General features: G+C 47.3%; 5 protein-coding genes across 5 annotated transcripts; 4 read left to right on the forward strand and 1 right to left on the reverse strand.

Annotated features, from left to right (window-relative positions):
* Positions 1-81: 81 nt before the first annotated feature.
* Positions 82-427, forward strand: F9C07_6722 (uncharacterized protein; the record flags this gene model as incomplete). The annotated part of the gene is made up of 3 exons (XM_071511504.1): positions 82-192; positions 272-322; positions 386-427. The coding sequence occupies 3 exons, from the start codon at positions 82-84 to the stop codon at positions 425-427; spliced, it is 204 nt and encodes a 67-aa protein (XP_071364255.1).
* A 414-nt stretch (positions 428-841) lies between these two features.
* Positions 842-2,740, forward strand: F9C07_6721 (putative polyamine transporter; the record flags this gene model as incomplete). Its single annotated transcript, XM_041293571.2, has 4 exons — positions 842-1,179; positions 1,236-2,222; positions 2,320-2,451; positions 2,512-2,740. The coding sequence occupies 4 exons, from the start codon at positions 842-844 to the stop codon at positions 2,738-2,740; spliced, it is 1,686 nt and encodes a 561-aa protein (XP_041147238.2).
* Positions 2,741-3,736: 996 nt separating this feature from the next.
* Positions 3,737-4,760, forward strand: F9C07_6720 (putative mono and diacylglycerol lipase precursor; the record flags this gene model as incomplete). Its single annotated transcript, XM_041293572.1, has 3 exons — positions 3,737-3,821; positions 3,873-4,041; positions 4,094-4,760. The coding sequence occupies 3 exons, from the start codon at positions 3,737-3,739 to the stop codon at positions 4,758-4,760; spliced, it is 921 nt and encodes a 306-aa protein (XP_041147239.1).
* Positions 4,761-8,774: 4,014 nt separating this feature from the next.
* On the forward strand, positions 8,775-9,621 carry F9C07_2284450 (uncharacterized protein). The gene is made up of 2 exons (XM_071510693.1): positions 8,775-9,065; positions 9,127-9,621. The coding sequence occupies exons 1-2, from the start codon at positions 9,025-9,027 to the stop codon at positions 9,494-9,496; spliced, it is 411 nt and encodes a 136-aa protein (XP_071364256.1). The 5' UTR covers positions 8,775-9,024; the 3' UTR covers positions 9,497-9,621.
* Positions 9,622-13,964: 4,343 nt separating this feature from the next.
* Positions 13,965-15,881, reverse strand: F9C07_2161819 (mitogen-activated protein kinase mpkC). The gene is made up of 9 exons (XM_071509299.1): positions 15,696-15,881; positions 15,590-15,637; positions 15,379-15,508; positions 15,283-15,326; positions 15,129-15,228; positions 14,718-15,074; positions 14,583-14,661; positions 14,332-14,515; positions 13,965-14,275 (listed from the first exon to the last, which is right to left on the reverse strand). The coding sequence occupies exons 1-9, from the start codon at positions 15,749-15,751 to the stop codon at positions 14,131-14,133; spliced, it is 1,143 nt and encodes a 380-aa protein (XP_071364257.1). The 5' UTR covers positions 15,752-15,881; the 3' UTR covers positions 13,965-14,130.
* Position 15,882: the final 1 nt, after the last annotated feature.

Genomic DNA, 15,882 nt, shown 5'->3' on the forward strand with positions numbered 1-15,882 from the left:
ACGTGGCCTTGTTTGCTTTTCGACCTATGTTTTACCAGATCATTGCCTAAAATGGTAGCCTAAACGTGTGGTTCGAACTCAATGGCCCAAATGCTTGACGAATATCTGATGCCGATAAGTCTAGAGAACGGGTGCCAAGAACCGCAGCCGTGCGACGGACCGAAGGAAGCCCTAAAGATGGGATCGGCAGAGGTAAGCCTGCTAGCAGAAAGAGTAACACGGCACCACGAGCATTATAAATTCTTCCAAGAGATGATTATAAATGTCATAGACGGATCTCTCCTTTCGGAAAGATATGAGTAATACTGGTACTACAACCGGAGTACGCATATACCCGTACTCCGTATATCGAGAACCCAGTGAGGGAAGCTGATTCGATATCAAGGCCCATTTGGCACCCCCGAAAAGGAAGCGCCATGCCGACTAACCGGCTGAACGGACCCAACTTCGGGATGAAGGTGTCCACCCCTAATTTCTTAGTCCCGAAAAGACGTGCTAACCGCGGAATTATGTCCATGCTGGATCAGCATCCCGGTGTGCTGATTCGCCAGGGGGGAAATCTCGTTCGACAAGTTTCTTAAATCTATATGTTAAGTCGGGCGACCCCATGGGTGCTGGCACTTACAGGATTGGTAGAGCCCCAACTCTGGACTAAGGATGCGCTTACACTACGGCATTCAGGTTGAATTTTTGACCCACCGTAGTTTCTCTTCGAGGGGATAAGAAAAAAAGAAAAGCCAGGTCGTCTGTTTGTTGTAGTTAAAATCTTTCAGGTATCGTGTCATACCTGTGTAGACTAACTACGTGAGACCTACGGCGTAGGGCTTTCAGGATCGGCATCATGAGTCACGGCCTTGTGGAAAAGGCTTCGAAGGAGACGGTCAGCGCGACCTCTGGGGGGTATCTGGCTCCCTTTCCGCCTCGAACTGTCGACCTCGAGTCGCAGCGCCGTCCTAGTACCCTCCATGATAGTGTCGAGCTCGAGCGTATCAACACATCTCGTCTACAGCAGCAACTTACCGTTGGATCGAATCGAAGCCGCATACCTCGAGAGCAATGGCTGCCGATGGGAGCAGGAAAAGACTATCCTCCTCCGCTACCGGACGCTGAGGAATACGTGGTCGAGTTCGAAGGATCGGACGACCCTATGCATCCCCAGAACTGGCCTATGAGAAGGCGGTATGCTGCACTTTGATCGCGATATGGCCAAGGCACCAAGACTAATCCAAAAACAGGGTTCTTATAGGGTCGCTCTTGACGTTCTGTGCACTTATCACGGCGTATGTTAGTGCTATTTTCGCCACGGCCTCGGAGGGTGTTATGAAGGAGTTCGGATTCGGCAAAGAAGTGGCTGCGTTGGGTACAACGCTATATGTGCTGGGGTTCTCTGCCGGGCCGACGATATGGGCGCCGGCGTCTGAGTTGATCGGACGACGATGGCCCATGTTGGTTGGCATGTTCGGATTCGATATCTTCACGATCGCCTGCGCGACGGCGAAAGACACGCAAACGATCATGTTGACACGCTTCTTCGCGGGGTTTTGCGCCGCTAGTGTCATCGCTCTTGTTCCGGCCAGTCTGTCGGACCTGTTCAATAACCATCATCGAGGTGTCGCGATCGCTGTGTATACGATGTCTGTGTTTACCGGTCCTTTCACCGCACCTTTCATCGGCGGGTTCACTGCAGAGAGCTATTTAGGCTGGCGGTGGACGTTCTATATACCGGCCTTTGTCGGGTTCTTTAGCTTGATCTTGATGGCGCTGTTTGCACAGGAGACGTACGCACCCGTTGTATTAATGCAAAAAGCAGCCATCCTGCGCCGTCAAACCAGGAACTGGGGTATCCACGCACGGCAGGATGAACACGAGATCGATTTCCGGGAGCTGGTGACCAAGAACCTTGCGCGGCCTTTCCTGATCTTGTTCACCGAGCCCATCGCCTTCCTTCTGACCTTGTACATGTCCTTCATTTATGGACTGGCTTATGCGCTGCTGTCGGCCTACCCAATTGTCTTCCAAGGCACCTATGGCATGACCGGTGGTGTGAGCGGATTACCATTCATAGGATTGATTATTGGCGAAATAGCGGGCAGTAGTTTCGTTCTTTCTCTTCAGAAATCGTACTCGCGCAAGTTGGAGGCCAATAGTAATGTGCCCGTACCTGAATGGCGCTTACCCCCTTGCATCGTGGGTGGTGTTGCATTTGCAGGAGGGCTCTTCTGGTGAGTGACCTTCTCCTGGGCTCGATCATGCCATATAGTTGGCCATTTGCTTGGCCATAATGCTTGGCCAGGAGATGTAGTTAACAGTATGTAATAGGTTTGGCTGGACAGGCTGGAATCCATCGATTCATTGGATGGCTCCCACGGCGGCTGGAGTGCTGGTCGGATTCGGCATCACGTCGATATTCATGCAAGGATTCAATTACCTACTGGATTCGTATCTCAATTTGTAAGTTGCGTGTCGTTCGGTGTTTGCTTATTCTCGTACTAATTTCCTTTTTTCTCTCAGCGCGGCATCGGCGTTCGCAGCGAACACCATGATGCGATCCATGGTGGGAGCCTGTTTCCCACTTTTCACGCGCCAGATGTTCAACAACTTGGGCATTCAATGGGCCGGCACTCTGCTCGGGTGTATCGCCGTAGTGATGATTCCGATCCCGGTGCTTTTCCTCGTATTCGGGCCTCGACTACGTCAGAGGAGCCGGTTGGCACCAGCCATGGGGGTAAAACAGGCGTAGAATGAGGGAAATTCTGGACGATTCTCGGGGAATATATTTGCATATGATTGGGTTTGTCTTGTTCAGCTGGTTCGGAAGGATTCAATAAGATTTTCTCAGTCGAATAAAACCGTTCGGGCGATTTGATTCATTTCTTCCATGGACAACGAAGGAAGGAAAGCCGAAAGGGGTCACGAGAACAAAACCAGGTCACGGAGTGGACTTAATCTCCGATTGAGAATAATCAAGGAACCCCAGAACGCGCGGAGGGACTTTTCACCAAGAGAGCAGAGATCGACAGCGGGCACGCGTCTCATTGGTGCAGGACTGTGTTAAGAGAAACAGAGAATTGTAGCCTGTTAGTAACCGGAGACCCCGAGAGGGATCTTCAGTGCAAAAAAAAAAGCTTCAATTTAGGGCAAAGACGGAGTGGGGCGACCAAAGAATCACACTGAGCCATGTGGTACATGTGATTCAGCCGTTTCGCCGGATCGTCAGCCAGCGGGTGCCTTTTTTGAGTTTCTGTCTCTTTTGATTTCCGGCGTTTTTCGTTTATGCTTATGTGTTGAGTCAATCCAGGCACCGCGCATACTAGGGGAAAGGTTTCGCAAGCGGCCGTCGGGAGAACCGACAAGACACACAAGCTTTGCAACCAAGCCTGTCACCGTCTGATCAACATCCTTCTTGAACATGCCGAGGCTGATTTCGTGGATTTTCCGTCAGCTTAAGCAAGTGGATCCGTGTGGATGGTAGTGTGAACTGAACCAATTCAGCTCGATCCGGCCAAGAGCATCGATGGTAGACTATTGAGATCGCGCATGCCATGTCTCACTATTTTCAGCGGAACCACAAACAACCCGATTGTCGGATCAGGGATATCGATTTTGGCGAAGTCTGTATACAGAATGTAACTATTTAATGGGCGTCGTTTCCACTGTCTGCTGTCTTCATCTGTTCATGCTCACAATTGCCTCGTCTCTATCCATTGAGTAGACCCTGCGAAGCACACTGGCAAAGATGCGCTTCCTCTCCGGCTTCGTTTCTGTTCTGTCCTCAGTGGCCCTGTTGGGTTACGCTTACCCAACGGCAATTGATGTTAGAGGTACTGAATCTGCTTCATGATCTGCTGGACGGACACTGACTCATTGTTAAGACATCCCTACTACCCAGCTCGAAGACTTCAAGTTCTGGGTGCAATATGCGGCTGCCACCTACTGCCCCAATAACTACGTTGCCAAAGACGGCGAAAAGCTGAATTGCTCTGTGGGCAACTGCCCTGATGTCGAGGCGGCCGGTTCTACTGTCAAGCTCAGCTTCTCCGAGTAAGTCACCTGAGTTCCCAGTACCGTGACCTCCAACTAACAACCCTAACAGTGATACCATCACCGACACTGCCGGCTTCGTGGCCGTAGACAACACCAACAAGGCCATCGTCGTCGCTTTCCGTGGCTCCTACTCTATCCGCAACTGGGTCACCGACGCAACCTTCCCCCAAACCGACCCAGGACTGTGCGACGGCTGCAAGGCCGAACTGGGCTTCTGGACCGCCTGGAAGGTCGTCCGCGACCGCATCATCAAGACCCTGGATGAGCTGAAGCCCGAACACAGCGACTACAAGATCGTTGTCGTGGGCCACAGTCTCGGCGCCGCCATCGCCTCGCTCGCAGCTGCGGACCTGCGCACGAAGAATTACGACGCGATCCTGTACGCCTACGCCGCGCCGCGTGTGGCCAACAAGCCTCTGGCCGAGTTCATCACCAACCAGGGCAACAACTACCGCTTCACTCACAATGACGACCCCGTGCCCAAGCTGCCGCTCTTGACTATGGGCTACGTGCACATCAGCCCTGAATACTATATCACCGCGCCGGACAACACTACCGTCACCGACAACCAAGTCACCGTTCTCGATGGATACGTGAACTTCAAGGGAAACACCGGCACGAGCGGCGGACTGCCTGACCTCCTTGCGTTCCACTCGCATGTCTGGTACTTTATCCACGCCGATGCCTGCAAGGGTCCTGGATTGCCATTGCGCTAATTCGTTACCATTTTTTTTTGGTGAATTTCTTACATGATTTGGACGGACGATGAGATGAGTCTATGCTTCGTACTGTATAAGGTTTGATGTGGAGTTGAAGCCTACGTAAATAATTTAATATCCCCTAATCTGAAACAAAATTTAAATCGAACCAAATTTCATCCCAGTCAAACCTTAATCGCCATAAATTCTCGTCTCCACCCACAGAGTAACTTAGGTACACTATTACCTTCACAACAAGAGATGAGCTAAAGAAAACTGAAGAAACCCCTCCTCAGCCTCCAAAAAATAAAAGAATTCCAAATGTCGTCGGCCAAGCACACTACACCTGCAGGTAGCAAGCAGCTAGATCCTCGTCGTGCAGAGATTGCGCACTGAACCTATCAGCAAAGGGAAATAGCCGACGCCCAGACCAAAGGAAGCGATAGATTCGGGCTGAAGCCAAGCCAATAGTTTGTGGAGATCGGCACGGAGCGGCACGGATCTAGGATCGTGGAGGTCTTCTTCAGCTGGGTTTGCTTTTTTGTGGTGGTCTAGTTGAAAATCGGATGATTTGCTTTTGTCTAGAATACTACCTTGTCGTTTGGATGTGTTACTTGAGTGGTTTGGCTGAGAATGGTCAGTTGTATGCTCAACGCCGGTGGCCCCATGTCCCATTAATAGAGGCCTATATGGACAAAGACCTTACTTGGGTAGGACTTCGCCGATGGTCCGATACGGGATGTAATCTCAGCTGAAGACGGAGATTACCTCCGTGGTCAGGTTGCATTCTTCTGCAGAAACTCCTGCAGCTAGTGGTGTGATAAACCCACAGCTGAATGCTGCCGAACTAAAGCGGGCGGCGTGACATTTCCTGTCCGCAGTAGAATCAGCATTGTTATCAGTTTTCCTTGCCGAAACACCGCATGTAGGTTCTTGTTGTATGCATGTACGGCTGAGGGACGATATCACTTCTGAGCTGTGGCGCTGCTGCTTGGTGAGGATGTGGTGAGCTTTGGGGTTTGGATTAGGTAGGATTGCCGAGTGATGCTAGGGTGATAGATTCTGTGGTTGTCTGTTTCTTGTGTGGTTTCCAGGTAGGGTTGTTTTGATAGAATTTGGGGTGCTTATGCTTTTAGTAAGAATTGTTAATCAATAGCTTGTTACTATTTTTATAGTAAGATCAGTTATGCGACCTCATGTCAGCTGTAGCGTCAAGAGACCCTGTGCCTAGAGTGTTGACAGGACAGCCGTGGAAAACAGTGACCATGGTAAAACTCTGATTCTTTCTGACATCGTTATATATAAAACTTATCTGTTAATGTGGCTCGTTAGCTCATCTAAGATATCTGACATGAAATCTTCCAAGGTCGTAATTGTGAGATATATATATCTTCGAGTTGCTAGTCTTTGTGTACGCTTTCGAGTAATTGCATCGATCCTTAGGCATAACATTTTTATTCGGCTATATATATGTTATCTCAATCGGTGAAGAATGTGCCTATGGAGCTAAGTATCTTCTCAGTTAAGCTCGCATCAGGAGACTATGTAATCCATAAAGCTGCATTGGTTGCCTCAGAAAGACAAAGCATTGACGGACGCCATCAATTCTTTGTGTGACATTGATGTCTGATGTATCAGTGATTTCTAGAGCAACGCAATAGAAGGGAATTACATATAGACAATATAGATAATAATGTTGTGCTCTGATCTAAGCTTAGTCGGTTGATGGAACCCATTAGCCCATTAGCTTGAACGTCGCCTCAATTGTACGAGAGTCATATACTGCCAGGAGTGAGCTTCTTAGGGTCTGAAGAAGTATAACTAGAGGGTGATGGACTGTAGGCAGATAGCCCAGATATAGCACGGCGAGTCTTTGACAGTGAAGATGCTTAAACGAGAAGCTCTTCATTGGATGCTCAAGATCATAGGTGAGAAGAGTCACGGTCTCTTCGTATATGAATTTACTCTTGTACTATGCCCGAATGATTATTGTTTAGAAGGTTGTACGGACCGTGTTGCGATGGGCAGTTTTCACTATTCATGATTTTTTACACTTCCCCATAGTAACGATTACGACTTCGCTGGCCAACCGACAGAAGCATTAACCACTACCGCTGTGCAGAATGCCTCGTCCATAATAACTTCCGTGGTAACAATGAGGCACAATGATGCTGCATATGAAAGAGACATGGTCGTGATGAATCCCAGCATAAGCATAGAAAACACATTAGGGTACCTCTAGCTTCTATTCAGAGGTGGAAATAGCATTAGGGTGAAAGCGAAAATAAGGCCTATGGACACAGTCCTAGCTCGGTCTATCTAAATGATACCATGCCATGTGAACCAGACAAACGATGCGCCGTTAACGTCCTTCCTCCGCGAGGTTTTCATTACCGCTATCTTCCATACTGATCTTGTCCAATCTCTGCGTACACTCTTACATTCTATGGAAAGGTCTAGACGTCCTATAGTTTGTCCCTCACGTAGTCATAGAATCGTGATTGATCGTTCGATATTGGCACTCCAAGTACGGTTTAGATCATTGGGATATGCAACACTATGATCACAATGACGAACATATTTAGAACGCTAGACGCTATCATCAATGATGGAGACGAGTCCTGCGAGAATAGCCCATTGGTCATGGTGGGTATACTACTGGAATACTCGGAATGGCAGCCCTCAAGGCCTATCTGTTGAGGGTGGTCAACCCATCCACAATGATATCACTTAGAAAGTCTAGCCCCGACTTCCCAAGCATAGTAAAGAAGGTGTCCATGATGTAAGAATTGAATTGTTACATGAGGCCACCTCGAAGGTAATGACATGAAAGCCTAGAAGCTAGTTGAAGACGTGATACTGGAGGTTATGTCACTAATTTCCCGAGGAAGGCTTTTGGACAGCAGCAGCGCGGATGGTTCTGTGCTTGAAGTGCAGCGAGAGGAATCATCTGGTAATTACATTGAACGGAGAAGTAGAATATTGCAATAGATTGTTTAAAAAGTATGACTAGTTAGACGTGAAAGCATATCTATACTTGTAAGACGAGGTCCATTCCATATGGATGTTTCAGCTTAGCATATCCTTACTACATTACTTACATCAGTTACTGTTAAATGGGCACTTGACACGCCTCCAATCAGGGCCCAATCTGAAAGCTAGGAATAAAATATTTTGTGTTTTAATATATGGCAATCACGTCATATCTACTCAAGCACTCTCAGAGCCAAAAAAATATGTTTTCTTTCAATAAGCATGATAGTCCAATTCAGGTGGCCATTAACTAGGAGGCTAATGAGGTTTACCTTAGCTCATCCCTCTTTCAATAGTGGTCTTGGAGTATAACACCCTCCGTATGCCCCATGTCTTGATTTGACTATGTTGTTGAACAAAGACTTCACCTGGTCTAGAATCTGATGTCAACGACTCCGGATACTATCCCCTAAAAGACTGGTGGAGCGTGGACACCTAGTTCGCCTGATCATCCCTAATATTGCCCATTTAGATGTCGACCTCAGTATACCCACTTGTTAGTAGTTTTACAGAGCATCTCCACCCGGTTCCTAAAGCGGGGATTTGGGCGGAAAGCGCGAACAAGCGAACACCCCACGTTGAGAAATGATAGCTCTAACCGAGAAATCTTTGGGGAACAGTTGCCCCTAAGTGGAGAAAAGGTTAGTAATTTGGAATGACATTTCAATATCCTAAATAAACTGTTATAGTTGAGAGGCTATGACGTACATGGGCAAGTATGACATAAAACGGTCGACAGCACTACTGAAGTCCACTTAGCGTAGCCTTAATTAAAGACCATACTACTAATGCAATGTTGTAGAGTACCTTGCAGAACCTTCTAGGCTCGACCCAACTGGCAAGTTGTATTGAGTTGTTGGTCTAGACCTTTGCACCATCAGATATTGCATCATACTAGCTAGGGCCCGACGGCTGGTTCTTCAAACGGATGTACTATTGTCGTAGGGGCTTTAGAAAAAGACCATCTGAGTAGATATACTCGCAACGAAGGGGTCGACGTCATAGATGGAGTTTCCTGGGATATTGAAAGTGTCGAGACATTTATAGGGTGGATGTTAGTTTCACGAGTGAACCTTCAGGTTCAAGCAGAGCCAGCAACAGGTATACGTCTTCCAGGGACAGAAGAAAGGCTGCACACTTATAACTCGCAATTGGCCACAAGGAATCTGATCACGATCTCAGTAACGACAGGGTCTCAAAATTCTATCCCTCTTGCATCCCCGAGAAAAGTGTGAATGCGTCTGCAAGCATGCATTGGACTCAGGGCACATGGCTGTGGATATCCCACAAGTAAGCACGCTTTACTTTGTAATTCCAGTACTATTTGCTGACATCAACTTCCCCTATTCAGATCCAAAACAGTAACAAAAAGTTCTGCTCGATACCAAGAGGACACCGGCCAGAGAAGTAGCAAGCAGCATCATGCATCTGAACAACAGAAACCACGCCCCAGGATGTACGTTCGGAGTGTTCAATCTTCAGGAAGCGAGACACAACCATCGATTAAAACGACGCGTCAAGAATACGGGATAAACGAACTACGATGTCAACGTTGCAATGGCCGTCGTTCACCCGCGTACCACCGTAAGAACCGTGCAGATCCAGTTATTTACCCACCCGTTGGGATCTGTTCCCGTGAATGGACTGGGTGTGCAGTAGCGAAGGAATCGGGCGGGCTGGGCCACTGGGCTCATCCAATTCATGAGCTCCCAGGGAGCTAGAGACACGGGGGATTCGCACTATGCAGGGACTTTGGAGAGCGACGTGCATTGCATGTCGACTAAGAAAAGGGACATGAAATTGAGAGCATCAAGAATAATGATGTCACAATATCGATCAGCCCCACCAACGGACAGTAAACACTGCACAGACACCGGGTCACACTTAGGCCAATCGAGAAGCACTGACGACATTGCTTAACACTGTTACTATGGGGCAATGTGTTGATGTTTGCTTGTCAAGCTGCCATGATGCTCGCAGCCAGATAGTACCGGAGAAGCCTGAGCGCTAGCCATAGGGTGCTGCTTTTCAGAGCTTATACTAAGGACAGATAACACTGAATGAAGAGATATTACCTATGTAGTACTGAAACTTGAAGCATTACCTCACTGCGTAGTAAAGGTATATATATCTGATGTAATGTCTGCACTAAAAACCCGCGATTCACTTGTACGCGTTGGAAAAGTAGAGGTACAGACTATGGATTCCCGCAGGAATTCTTTGGCAGATTCAACACTGATCTTTGAAAGGAATATACTACAGGAAACAATGGCCATATCATGTGTTGCAGACACAGCAAGATGTTTGCTACACTGAAGTAGATTTCCGTAAAGTGATCGAGGTATGGATCCAGACCATAGTGAACTCAGACCTTCCCACGAGGACGGGCGCAGAAGAGAAAATGGCGTAGACCCGCAACCTCGCATTGATTACCACAAGAGCAACAGCCTAAGAGACACTAGGGCATTAATCCTGTGAAATGAACTGGTTGTGGGTACGTGATTCGGCGAATACTATAGAGCTTCGACCCGAGGATTTCGTCAGTGAAGAGATACTGAAATGTATATGCTACCCCCCATACCTCTTGCCGTCCAGAGAGCTTTTACTGTAGTATACATAGTTAAAGATTGTCTATGTATGACAGGAATACCTTGCATTCGCAAACTGAGCTCAAGGATCCTATTGGGGATAGGGAGGGATTTTCCAAAATTTCACTGTTCACTACAGAAGCAAGGTAATATTTTTTAAGATTCGAACAAGCGTGATGCAATTAGTAACGTTAAATGTAGTCAAGACTATTCTAATTACTATTACTAACCTTAACCAAAGGGGTCACTAAAGCAATGTCTAAGTAGTAAGGGATAACCAAACCCTGAGAATATCTGCCCTAACATGAAAAGGTTCGCAGTCTTTTACTCTGTTGATTTCCGTGTCGGTGCGTCAACGGTCTCGGGGATTTTTCGGAGGGCTTAACCCTTACAGGCGATGGCATCGTTAATCAACCGTCGATCTGGTGTCGTCGGACCTTGCGAGTGAGGCACTCAATGTATCACTCATAACTTTATATCCCCTTGCAGACTACGGTTCTCTGTAGCTTCCCAGGACTCTCTACAGTGCTAACCAACGGGGTATGTGCCATTTTAAGAGGCTCGGCCGAGATCGAGTGAACCTATGAGTGAAACTGTGGTTGGTTGAGGACGTGCCGAGCCGCTAGATAGCATTCTAGCAGCCAATTATGTCGGCAATTTCTGCTGGGAATGTGGAGTGGAGCTCCTGTTCCTGGATTTCGGAAATACCAGCCAGGTCCGATCTCACAGTACCAAAATTCGAAGGGTACGCTAAATTGAGCACAGGTATAATTTAGGCCTTACCAAAGCTATCCTACACTCTAAAAGTGTCTAAGTAGGGGCATTGACTTATACCAACGATCCGAAGACTTGGTAAATCTGAGACACTTAGAGCAAAAGATCCATTACCTAGTTAGATTTGATGGCCGCGTCGGACAACCCCCCGAGACGAAGGTGAGTAACTGTCTTACGCTTTTCACAGTGTAGGTGTTTGTTTCTATTACGTAGTGTGAATCTTATAGCTATCTCCCTCTCATATTGCACCGATTACGGAGTAGTTGACCGCTATTTCATCCAGCACTTGGAAGGAGCTCTCTAGCTCCACCACAATGTCTGACTGAGCCCACAAGCCTAATCAATGTCTGTTAATAGGACTATATAGGGGGGCGAAAACACTCTAGGTAATCGAAATATGGTATTTGCTCTCCTTCAGGGCAGCACCGGCGGCTGGACCTACTGGTTGAGAGATACTGAATATACTTTAGCCTAGAGTTAAGCAGCAATTATCTGTTTCACTCAAGAGCTCCATAGCTTGATGTCTAATTTCGTAGCCAACAAAAGTAAGCAAATCAAAAGAAAGCAGAAAACAAGACTAAGACCAAGGCCTTGAATATCAACGACTTGAGAAGGGTACATGGACACCGACAAGATAGATGCTCAGAGTCAAATATTCCCGAGTCATAACAAAGGATCTAGTAGAGCCGGCAGTCAGCTTTTACCTTACATCGTCTATCATGTTTGTGATCCACGTGTTTGATAGATTGTCCGGTAGTTAAAGAAACAAGCTCACGACCAACAAAAGCGTTGGAGAGACAGATACCACTAGGAGGTAGCGGATCTGCCCGAGTCTGTGCCCTGCAGCGCATAGGTTCCTGCACGTGGCCCAGGCGTTGTTCCTTGCAGCTGGCAAGAAGCAATAACCATGGACGAGGAGATCGAGGCTAATATACAAAGCGAAATGGCGTAGCGTGGCGTAGATTGCAGATCCACTGTGCGTAGAATTAAATCCACTTAAAATAAATAGTCCGAGTCACATGGACCAGTAAGCCCCACGCGAAGTAATTAGTCGCAGTACCACTAGGAGTCCCACTCTTGAATGACCGACATTCAGTGTACTCACAAGTAGTATCTACTTGCATGACAGTATCTGAGTCGAGAATGGACATGTGAAGCTGAGAAAAAATACAATATTATTCATAACGTGGAGGTCGGTGAAGCAAGTTGGGCTTGATGCCTCCTGTCAAGATTGCAATGAACATGCCAGGGCCAGTTATATTCAATTTCCAGGGACTAACAATGGACAGGAAATATTCTCCTTACTGTAGAGAGTAAAATACGAGACAGACAATTGGTAAAAGCATCATAATCACCGAAAAGCGGTCCCAAACTAAATCTCACGGCCTGAATTCCTCCGTTGAAAGGCAGTCAGGCAAAGGTGTTTTAGAAAAAGGCACATCCTTTGCGTTCAGATGCAACACACTCATTTGTGGAAAAGGCCGAGACCATATAATCACATACTCTCCTTCCTTGGCGAGTAGCATCCACAACCGTTTATGGTTTAGTATATAGTTGTCAAGATTTCAGGAGACGGAAAGTTGAACATGGAAAATTTTTGCGCGTGACCCGCCGATCAGCAGCATATAGATGGTCATATTGGCTCCTGGAAAAACCCCTGACGGCCATGTCGGTGAATCATTACGTGGAGACGTATGGGCTCGGTGATCCCATTGGGAAAACGCAAGAGAGATTAGGACCGCATGAGGTTGCTGTGGGAAGTAAGTGATTCTCCTTTCTACCAGGACTTGACTTATGCCCTGTGTTATGCCTCTATAAATCCCCAGAGATTCCTGGATTTACGTGGGAGCATTACTCTGGCCATGTCCAGGAGGGTATCTCCTTACGCGCGGAACTGACATCTCCGAAAGACCCATAGTGGGCCCTGCCGGCGTGTAGTACCTGACGCTACAGAAATCACTGTAGTAGGTCGTTCTGGTTAAAAATATCATGATAGCATGACGCAAGATTGTATGCAGGGCTGTCAGATCGAGTGTGGCAAAAATTATCCGGCCTGTCATCTCTTACCGTGTTCTCTCTACAATTCGCAGTATTTCCAAGGAAAAAAGATATCCAAGGACATCTTCCAAGACGGTCACCTTAATAGGATCATTCTAGTTACCCTATTACGTCACGTCAAGCTTAGTGAGGCCGTAGTTGGGCGCGTTCAGCCTGGAAGCACTGCATCCTTACTCCGTGGCTGGCTGAGAGCCGGCGTGCATGGGGGTAGGTTCAATAATGACGCAAATCTTCTTGTCGTCGGGGAATAGGAGCGAACACTGGAAGTAGAGAGCACCGAGTTTTCTGTAACTTGTAGCTAGTAAGAGTATGTTAATGACGAGAGCGAAGGCCTGACGTAAAGGCATGGGTTGCGAAACTTCCCTGAACGGTTTGTCGACCACGCTAAGTATAGTACTAAACGATCAGTCATAGACATGACGTTTTAGTATTAGTATACTCGTACGATGTTCCTTTCGGGATTGCAAAACAAGAGTCGAACCAGCGAGGCGGATTTTGAGTCTCGGGGTCCGCAGGCGAAGGGTAATTAGGCATACTTCATTGGACTGCCCGGACTGCCCCTGAAGTGGAACAGACAATCCTCTTACCTAAAAGCTAACGGGCCAGTTTCATTTCACCGCTCGAGACAGTCTTCAATAGTTCGAGGAGACACGATTTACACAGGCAACTATTTCCTTGCATTGGATAAGGTGCATGCCTCACTACTAGTACAAACTTGCGACACGATCACTCTGGCTATGCCATACATTTGGGCTATCATCATACTAGCCTTGTATAGCGTAGTTATTTTGCTCTATTGGTTCTACCTTTGCCTGTGTCTGAAGCCTATTGACCGGGTAACTAGTCGTTAGAAAGTAGGAATAAAGTAGATCAACATTGACTATCACAAGTACATTTCTCGTATTTCTGGCATAGCAGAGCATTACGGCGAATTCTCATAGACAAGGAGTCCAATTGACGTAAGAATCGGGGTTCAGGAATGACTCGGTTTCCGAGAATTGTGGGATAGTGGGTTCTTTGAGACCCATCGGCGACATTGCCAGGCACGCACTTTGATGAAAGTGGAGCACCTCCATGAATCTACCAGCTTCCTCGTCAGTAGCAGGACATTCAGGGGGAGATACTGATGAACATACATCATCTCTTTAAGCATCTCCTTGTCAAATTCACCACCGTTGAACATCCAGTCGAACCTTTCCTCGGCTATTGGTTCATCGGTCGGGTCGTGATACATTTTCATATAGGGGTGTTGTAGGGCTTCCTCGGCCGAGATTCGTTCTTGTGGGTCCAGCGTGAGCATTCTCTCAAGCAAACTCCTGGCTATGTAACCCATACCAATTAGCAACTCAGCGAAAGTGTTAGAGAATAAAGTATTGTCGGCACTTACCAGAATCATCTAGATTCTGAATAACGCTTTGCAAGGGACGTGGCTCTCTCCGTTCCAGTGACCTGATGATCTCCACTGTCTGAACATACAGGTCAGTAATGGAGAATACACAACAGAATTTCCTGAAATACGTACATTCGTGGTACATATCCGAGAGATAAATTTATCAGATGGGTTTCCCAAGACGTCCAGGATCAAGTAAAACTGGTTAATGGGGTCTTGTCCTGGAAATAAAGGCTTTCCGTTGAACATCTCCGCAATAACACACCCTGCACTCCAAATGTCCACCTCTACACCGTACCTTTGCCATGTAAGCATGACCTCCGGTGCACGGTAATACCGTGTTGAGACATAGCCAGTCATGCGATGATCCTGGGGCCTGGAGAGACCGAAATCACATATTTTCAAGTCGCAATTCTCATCGATAACCAGGTTACTGGGTTTTATATCCCTGTGAACAACACCTGCAGAATGTAGGTATTTCAAACCACGCTGAGGCTCATCAGAATCGTGGGAATCAATGTATGGAGCGCTTGCGACTCTCACCAGTATCTGATAGGCGAAATACTGTACGAACTGTGGCTCAAGGGGTCCAGCCTCCAGAAGGCGGGCGAGATCAGTTGAAAGGAGCTCGGTTACTAGGTATCTGTAAAGTAATATTAGTGTGGAGTAGAACCAAGACGATCGAGACTGGACATACACATCTGTTCGGGGAGAGATAAAGACATCGCACAAGCCGATGAGCTTCAAGGGGTTAACATTCCTGAAATATAGGCTGTAGGATCAGAATCCTTACATTTTCATGTCGTAACTGCTTTAACAGCTTAATCTCCCGATAGGTTTGTTTAGCGTTGGCTGTCGTGGCAAAGGGGTTCAATAGCTTTTTGATCGCCACCGCTTGGCCCCTTACTAGGTCATACGCGGAACTAATTATCTGAATCAGTCTTCATCTCCCATCAGGGGCCAAAGGAGGAAAAGGGGCAACGGGGATAATATGGGAGACGTACCAAACAAGGCTAAAGGCGCCCAGGCCCACCGGCCGTACGTTAACATATCTAGACAAACGGTTAATCTCCTCTGAGTTGACGCCAATGTGACAAGGTCTCGATGTACCTGTTGGTAGTGTCAAACACAGATCCCAATACCTCTGATCGATTGAATTCTGCCATGTTTGCTGCTCACTTTCAATGCCTTCAGAGACGGTGCACCGGGTGAACAAAGCGGCACGTTGCTTTATATAGCCTGTGTCTAACAGACCGAGGGAGTTCTCCACTAGGACCCATCTGAGACGATAATGCAA

This window comes from Aspergillus flavus, chromosome 5, assembly GCF_009017415.1.
Source record: "Aspergillus flavus chromosome 5, complete sequence".
Classification (NCBI taxonomy): Eukaryota; Fungi; Ascomycota; class Eurotiomycetes; order Eurotiales; family Aspergillaceae; genus Aspergillus; species Aspergillus flavus.

Bases quoted from the DNA above. Each gene is read 5' to 3' on its own strand.
- F9C07_2284450 (XM_071510693.1), top strand. From the start codon at position 9,025: ATGCATTGGACTCAGGGCACATGGCTGTGGATATCCCACAA. The intron at 9,066-9,126 runs GTAAGCACGCTT...TCCCCTATTCAG, and splicing joins TGGCTGTGGATATCCCACAA to ATCCAAAACAGTAACAAAAA.
- F9C07_2161819 (XM_071509299.1), bottom strand. From the start codon at position 15,751: ATGGCAGAATTCAATCGATCAGAGGTATTGGGATCTGTGTTTGACACT. The intron at 15,327-15,378 runs GTAAGGATTCTG...AACCCCTTGAAG, and splicing joins AGCAGTTACGACATGAAAAT to CTCATCGGCTTGTGCGATGT. The intron at 15,229-15,282 runs GTATGTCCAGTC...ATTACTTTACAG, and splicing joins ATCTCTCCCCGAACAGATGT to ATACCTAGTAACCGAGCTCC.